This window comes from Physella acuta, unplaced genomic scaffold (genome assembly GCF_028476545.2).
Source record: "Physella acuta isolate Inbredline_101_S28 unplaced genomic scaffold, ASM2847654v3 ptg000245l, whole genome shotgun sequence".
Classification (NCBI taxonomy): Eukaryota; Metazoa; Mollusca; class Gastropoda; family Physidae; genus Physella; species Physella acuta.
In genome coordinates, this window is record NW_026731764.1 from 489706 (window position 1) to 497864 (window position 8159).

At 31.1% G+C, this 8159-nt stretch overlaps 1 protein-coding gene across 6 annotated transcripts in view; it reads left to right on the forward strand.

Moving 5' to 3' along the window:
* The window catches only part of LOC131938464 (ecdysone receptor), a 46214-nt gene extending 38730 nt beyond the window's left edge, over positions 1-7484 (forward strand). For all 6 annotated transcript variants that reach the window (XM_059296496.1, XM_059296497.1, XM_059296499.1 and 3 more), the window contains one exon: positions 105-7484. In XM_059296496.1, coding sequence (XP_059152479.1) covers positions 105-361 — 257 coding nt within the window. In that variant the 3' untranslated portion in view covers positions 362-7484. The remainder of the gene's footprint in view (positions 1-104) is intronic.
* Positions 7485-8159: the final 675 nt, after the last annotated feature.

The window sequence follows — 8159 nt, forward strand, 5'->3', positions numbered from 1 at the left end:
TGTTAAAATGGTTTATTGACATACACAACATATGTATGGTTTTTATGTTATTTATCCAGCCATTGTTTTTCTGGTTGGTGATTGAATATTATGTCTGCTTCCAGAACGACCTGGCCTAGAAGATAAAGAAAAGGTGGAGAAGATCCAAGGGACATATGTGGAACTGTTGCAGGCATATGAGACAGCCAAGCGGGGCAGAGGAGGAAACGCCCTGGCCCGGTTCCTCACCCGCTTGTCAGATTTGAGAACAATCAGTGTAGAGCACTCCAAAGTTTTGGTGGAGTGGGATGTTAAAAAAGATGGACCGGATGTTCCTTCCATCATTAAGGACATTCTTCTGTTGCCTCCTGAGGGAAACTAAGACATGTTGTTGGTTATTCTCCTGGATATTTAAACTGACATGTTACTGTGGGTTGTTCCATTTCTTGTTATAATATTGTAAAAAATGACAGTTCAAACTGGAAGATATCTTTTGAAAAAAGCTGGTGAAAAGAAACTGTGACTTGAATTTGACTTCTTCAGATAATGCTCAATGCTTTGGATAAATTTGTAAACAGTTTGAGTGAATGTATTCTTCAGTGTAAAATTGGAATAGTGTGTGCAATAATTCTTCAATATGAATCAGACCAATGTGGTACTCTCAAGCTAGAAACCCACCATTGTCATCATGACGCTGGCCATTTTGGTACTCTCAGAACCAGAAGCCTACCATTGTTTATAAACAAATAAGCACTGTAAGATCATATAAAAAAAACAAGTGCTGTTTACCCTACGTGCTGGAAATATGGTTTGATTCTTTTTGGAATGTTTGGATTTGTTTCACAAGTACTCTAAAAGAGTAGGAGGTTGTGTGACTTGTTTCAACATAATGGATATTGTAGCCGGGAGTGCTTAGATTGAAATAAGACTGCTGTTGAACTCAGTTACAGGTAATGAAAACTGTTTTATACTACCATGACCTAGTACAGTTTGTAATAAAAAATATAGTGTCTTGGATTTATCTTTTAGAGAAAGGATTCTATGCTAAGAAGTGGTTGTGTAGAAGGTGAAGAGTATCTTAAGGTAAATCTTTGAGGACTCGTTGTTTCTACTCTACTTTGAAGAACTGATATTGGGACTTAGTCTCCAGCCTTGTCATCATTCAGTTCTCATAGTTTTTCTTGTGAGGATTATATAACCACAGTGAGACCAGTGCTTGCTTTTGCTTCAAGTGGTTTTTTTGGGTAACCTTCATGTCAGTGGCAGATTATTTGTGTGCCTAAAAAAAAGTTTTGCTTTATGCAAAAATATTGTTTTGATTATTCAAATAGCAGCTTACATTTTACCACATTGAAGTGAGTAAATGCATAATTTCTTTGTGAAGGTAAAAAAAATGTTTATTAATATAATTATATTGAATCATATAGAGTAAATATAAATAGTTGTCAATTTTTAATTAGTTAGTTTTCCATTTAATTTTATGGTATTAATTAGCAAACATTTTGCTCTATAGTATTGATATTTTTTAAAAATATTGTACTATTTAGAATTTTTAAATTTGAGAAAGCACATTTTTTAATTAGCTATATTCCTTTTTAACTCACATTTTCATTTTTAAAATGTAATATTTCATTGAAATTATCATTCTAAAAACCATTAAGTTTTAGATTTTACTTTGAGCTGTATTTAGTGTACCTGCTGCTATAAAGCTATTACATTGCTGTACCTTTGAAATGTGTTTTAGTAGTCTGTTTCTGAATGCATGTTATACTATACTAGCTTCAAAACCTTGACCTTTTAAGTAGGTCAAACAGACAAACATGACACAGGCATTATGCTGACCTCATTTCCCCTTGTTATCAGTTGGGAGATTGTCTGCTTTATGCCAAGCTCATCAGTTGAAATCATCAACACTTTTGAGGCATTTCATATTTATAGTGCTTCAAGACTTAAAATAGCTTCATTGAATTAAATTTTTCTAGCAAATTTATTTTAATAATGTTAACAACTTGTACTTTTCCTTTTTTTAAGTGTGAAGTTCACCAACTTCTAGCAAACTTGTTGGTTTTTTTAAAGCTTTACTTTTCTATTTGCAGACTATAAATGGCAACCTCTTTCATGTAGGGCCTTTTAAAAATGAATCTGAATGTTTTTTAAATTAAATTTACCATTCTAAAGTAGTAGTTTGGCTGTGAAAATTACATTTAATTTTACAATTTAAGATAGTATAATTTTTATTCGTATAGGTATGATTTTTATATTTTGAGTACTAAAATATTTTTAAATTAATGATTTAAAAAAAAATCTTTTGAGAAAACAACTATCAGGCTGTTTAAAAAATTCTGAGAATTTAAATTTTTATCATCTTTGAAATCAATTTTAAATTTTTGTTTACATATATACATATATATCTTTTAATTGTTACCATCTTTTTAAAAATTATAAAATAGTTTCAAATTTTTAAATTACTTTTTGAACTTTCAGTCAATAGTTTATTTAAACAAATATGCTTCTGCCCTACACAAGCTTGTTTACTCAATTACAGGACCATTACAGTTATTTCATTTGACTTTCACAATAGTGCAAATCGAGTTTTGGTATTTGGGTAGATCTAGTTAATATTCTCTCACACATAGAGCTTCTATCTCCATTGTTGCCATCAGAGTTGTAGATTTGGGACGTCCTTCACCTTGCACATTATTAGCATGACTTTAAATTGGATTTAGTTTAGTTCAAATACACAAACATGCTTAGTTTTAAAAACCATACAAATGCAGCAAGTATACTAAAAATATTCTTGAAAATGTTTTCTTTTTGCTTAAGTTGGTTATCCCAACCTACCAAGGTTGTGGTTATCCCAACCTACCGAGGTTGTGGTTATCCCAACCTACTAAGGTTGTGGTTATCCCAACCTACTTAGGTTGTGGCTATCCCAACCTACTAAAGTTGTGATTATCCCAACCTACCAAGGTTGTGGTTATCCCAACCTACTAAGGTTGTGGTTATCCCAACCTACTTAGGTTGTGGTTATCCCAACCTACTAAGGTTGTGGTCACCACTGCAACTGTTGGTAATCATGTTTTGTGTTTCATACGGTGTCAAAACTCAGGTAATGAAGCATATATAATTCTATATGTAAATATATATATATAAATAGTTTGTGTGTCTACAGTTTGTTACTACACTGCTTGCTCAATATGAATATTGTTTTCTTTTTTAAAGTTGTTATTTTTATTTTGTTGTCCTCATCGTCCATACAATGGAAGGCTACCTTGCATAAATAAATATTCATCTATTTTTATTGACTTATGAAATATTTGATGTGTTGTCAATACAGTTGCCTTGAGTTTGCCTTGTGGCAAATTCAGCTCTCACTCTTGTTCATTATTCAAATGCTATTACTTAGTTATGCTGGGACTCCTTGCAAATTGTTCTGTTAATAGCACATGATTGGTTCAAGTTTTTAAACTACATACTCCATGTTTTTGTTCACACCTATGTGGTTTTTCATTATTCTTTATGATTGTAATAAAGGAAAATGACTATGTGATAGTGTCAACAATTGTGATTAACATGAATGAGAATTCAACATTTGCTAACCTATTCTGTTTATAAACAATGGATGTGTTTTGTTAGTGTTCACTTGCTATTAATTGAGTTGTATTGTGTACTTGTATTGATTTTTAAAATGTTCAACCTTAGCTTCACTAACATGCTGAGACATTTGATCTGTATATAGACAATATAATGTTGTTCAACTTACACTAGACAAGTATGAATGAAATTAGTGTATTTGTGCATGCCATTGCTTAACTTCTGCTTCCTCTCATTTTTCCAATTTACAGCATGCAAAAATTACTTTAGCCCACAAGACTGAAAAGTGAAATGGTAGCTTTTTGTGTTCAATACAACTAGCACAATGCTTTCAAACATTCCAGTTAACGTAAGAGAAAAAACAAAGTAGATCTGTTTTAATTTCAGGGCTAAACTTTGAGTTGGTTAACAAGTAAATATATAGTGGTGGAAAAACAGGATTATGCACAACATAAGTTTACCTTTACACCTGGTTTCTTTCAGAAGTTGATTTCAAAGTGCAGTTATTTAAATTCAATGACAACAGCCTATGTTATTCAAGTAAATTGTTAATGAACAAAGTGGCAACTGGTGGTGTTGGGGCAGACCAGTTCCCACCTGTGGTTTCACCTACAAATAGATATTCTAATTACCTGATTTTTTGTTACAAAAATGTGCCTTAGATTTACAATTAACAACAGTGCAGTTAATGTTAGAAGTGGCCAGGTATTATGTTATTAAAACTTAAATATAAAAAAAAAATATACATTAGTTTTAGTAAAATATTTACCATAATTTGAGTAACAGCTAAAGTAATTGTTTTCTTGTTTTAAAATTTGTATTGCAGCATTTAGTTTATGAAACAAGAAATAAATACCTCTATAACAGTAATTAATTATATTTTTGCTTGTATGATTAGTGACTTGTTCTTATGAATTTTACTTAGATCTAGGTTTTTCCCAGCATTGATAATTGTCAAAGCTAAATCACATAGGTTGAACCAACTAGAATCAGGTTTAAACACCTGTCAGTCCACATCATCCAACATTAGTTTTTAGGATGTTCTAATTGCTTGAACCAGCTAGAATGTTTACCCATCTGTCAGCAGATGACATTACTTGACATAAACACTGTAACAGGGCTGTCATCAAACTTTTTTTTTTCAAACATTTTTTGGGTGTACAAATGTGGCAGCTAATATTTTTTTTTTTACATTGCAGTTAGAAATGGGGGTTTTTCTCTAAGAAAAAAATTATTTTATTTCTTATATAATGTGTAATTGTTTGTTGTGGAAATTTTGAAAATTATCTTCGCTCTCTACACTGACAAAGTGGTCGTCCATTATTTGCTTGCAATCTTAATTGTCTCACATCCTAACAAAAAGTCTGACCCTTACCCCACTTCCACCTCCCTTGAATGTCACAAGTTAGCCTACTTCCTCCACAATTGTTGTTTTTTCTGTTTTGAAACAGAAATTTTCTTCTAAAATATTAATTTAGCTGGGTCAAGATAAAGTAAATTAATCAATTTTTGTTGCAATTTACAAAAAAGGCTTTAAAATTGCAAAATAACTGACTGAACTGCTAAGATTGATTTTTAAATTAAAAGTGATGTCAAACCCCAATCACATAACTCCACCCCTAGGAATGTGATGTTATCAATGGAGGACCACAAAGTTTGAAAGTTAAACACGTGTTTTATAAGCTTAATCTAGTACTAAAAATTCTTGAAGGTTGTAGAATATTTGCATATTTAACCAATTATTTTTAGTATGTCTTATCTTATTTCAATGTATAGAATCTTAAAACATTCAATTGTGAAATATTATTCTGTTAATTTTTTTTTTTTCCTGTGCCTTTATTTGAAGCCTTGTCTGAAACTAGGCAAGCAACAAAGACCAAATGTTTGTTAAACCTATGCTCTCTTATCTTCAACTAGTCTCTTACTTTTGGAGTAGAGATAGGAAAATAAAGGAACATTGACTTAGTGTTTTGGATAGTGTGTTGGCTAGTGATTACTTCTTATACTGTATGTGTGTTGATATGTAACTTGTACTTAACTATGTAATGATGAGTTGAAAGTTCAATTAGTTTCTCAGAAGATAAAAGCATAGCTCATGTACTTAGAGATAGTGCAATAAGTTTAGAGAATGACAAGTTTATCAAGAACTATCCTTTGGCAAAATTAAGGGCTTTGTATTCTCAGACATCTTCAAATACACATTTTAAAATGGCTAGCCAAGTTATCTATTGACAACCATCTTCTAATTAGAAAATATTCGCTGCAAATTTCTTTAAAATGCACTAAAATCTATTTAATATTGTTCAAAATTAAATAATAATAAAAACGCTTTCTAACCACTTTTGGTACATAGACACTATAATATTTTATTTAAACCTTGTAATTGTAAATATATATTTGTTACATGCTTGAAATTGAAAGTAATTTTGCATTGATTTCTTGCTTGAGTTGTTTTAATGTATGCTATGGTTAGGGCAATTCATTGAACGTGTGTTTTGTTATGCATATTTCCAATTTATGTACAGAAACTTCATTTACTTTGATATTACATGAGACACAAATTAAATAAAGTAACCTTGGAACATCTGCAGATGTTTAGTGTTGAAATTAGAATCAGCCACATATCTTCTGATTCTGTAAACACATTACATTACTGTTACAAAAAATTGATCCCATGCATTATGTATAGGCATGTACCTAATGTTGTTTAAAATGACTAAGAATACTAATGAACTAATCTATAAAAGAAATACTGTAGGGCTGTGCCTTATAATTGACCTAGTAAATCTGGGTATAATGGAATGGAGGTTTATTTCGTTTGGTCAAGTGTTTGATTTGCTAGTTGACCTTATGTTTTATGTATGTATAGAGTGAAGTATGATTCAGGCAGCTAGAGGAGAAGAGGATGCTTTGGTGGAATATTTACCACACACATAGTGGTTTTTGTTTGCTTGCATTATCTGCTTGCTCATGTAACTTTTTTTTAAAAGAAAAATTCTCTTGACAATTTTAAATTGCTTGGTGTAATGCTGTAGATGTCCAGTTGAAAATATTTTTTTTGTAAATACTTCATTGTAATTAACATATCAATCAGTTGTGTTGAAACTAAAAAAATGTGCAAAGAGTTTTTTTCTTGAGAAAATTAGCCACCAATATTTGCCTCTGTATCACCTACCATTTTATTGTTTGATGTCTGGGAGTTGTTAATGTTATCAGCTACTTTGTTCCATTTTTTCCGGTTATATTTAATTTTCTGTAACTCCCTTCAGCTAACATTATATAACTATGTATTGACAAGTATTCTTATGTACTAGAACTATTTTCAGGGCTGGTAACTCTGTATTTACATTTGTTTATTTTAAGTAGGTTGCAATAAAAAAAAAGTAGAATAGCAATTTTCATATCACATATGCCCCTATTGGGAGAGTTTTACTTTTACATTAAACAATTAATTATTACAATACTCCAAAAATATAGAAAGAAAAACAAATTTATATATATATATATATATATATATATATATATATATATATATATATATATATATATATATATATATATATATATATATATATATATATATATATATATATATATCAACTTATTTAACCATCAGGTTAGGGTAAGTAAACTTGAATTTATATGTTGGTTGTCAAGGTAAATTGAGTTAATTTCATAGTAAAAAGATACTCATTCCTGCTTTTTGTTTTAGCCCCACTGAGAATAGTTCTAGTCTGAAATGTTTTGAAACGTGTAAGTGGACAATTACATTATATAGTAGTCCATAACATTTTTTATTCTTTTTGAATTTTTGTTTGTAAGTTATCAGAAAAGAATTAACATCTGTGCTGGCTTACATAATACACACTATTTTTGTGTAAATAACCCGGTCTAAAATAAACAATAGTAGTGATTTTACACAGCTTGTTTTTTTAATAGTATGTTTTTTGTGTCTGTATAAATGATATGCATACGGGACAGTGTTGTATGATAGAGAGCATATGACTTCTTTCAAGTTTAAGATCCCGACTTAAGTTTGTAGAATATACAAGAGCCAACCAAGCTCTGATAGGTACCTGACTCAAGTTAGGGAAAGTAGAAAAATGGGCATAATGCTGACCACATTATCCCTTCATATGCAGAGGTCACAGAAACATGTGAACTCTACTTCATCTGCCACAAAGACCTTTAGGTTTGAAAAGATAACTAAATTGTGTGGTATGGAATTACTTAGTGAAGTCAAACTGGGTGGGTTGGTTAAGCTCATGGCTGCTCAACCCAAAAGTCCCAGGTTTGAACCCCCAGGCAGATGAGGCTCAATAACAGGGGACAGCCACTCATGTTGAAGAGACAACTACAAAATCAAACAACTGCTGCCTTGTAGTTTGTCCTTGGTTGGACAAAGTCTATGGAAACAAATCCAAAAACAGGAGGCTGAAAACTAAGTCAACGCTATATGGCTCATAACAAGTTGAGTTGGAGGGGATCCCTTCCAACACTAGAATTAAGAACGAAGAAGAAAGAAGAATTACTCAGTCCTGTAAATTAAAGTGTAGGCCTAGCTTCTAAAAAATAAGTAATAGCTA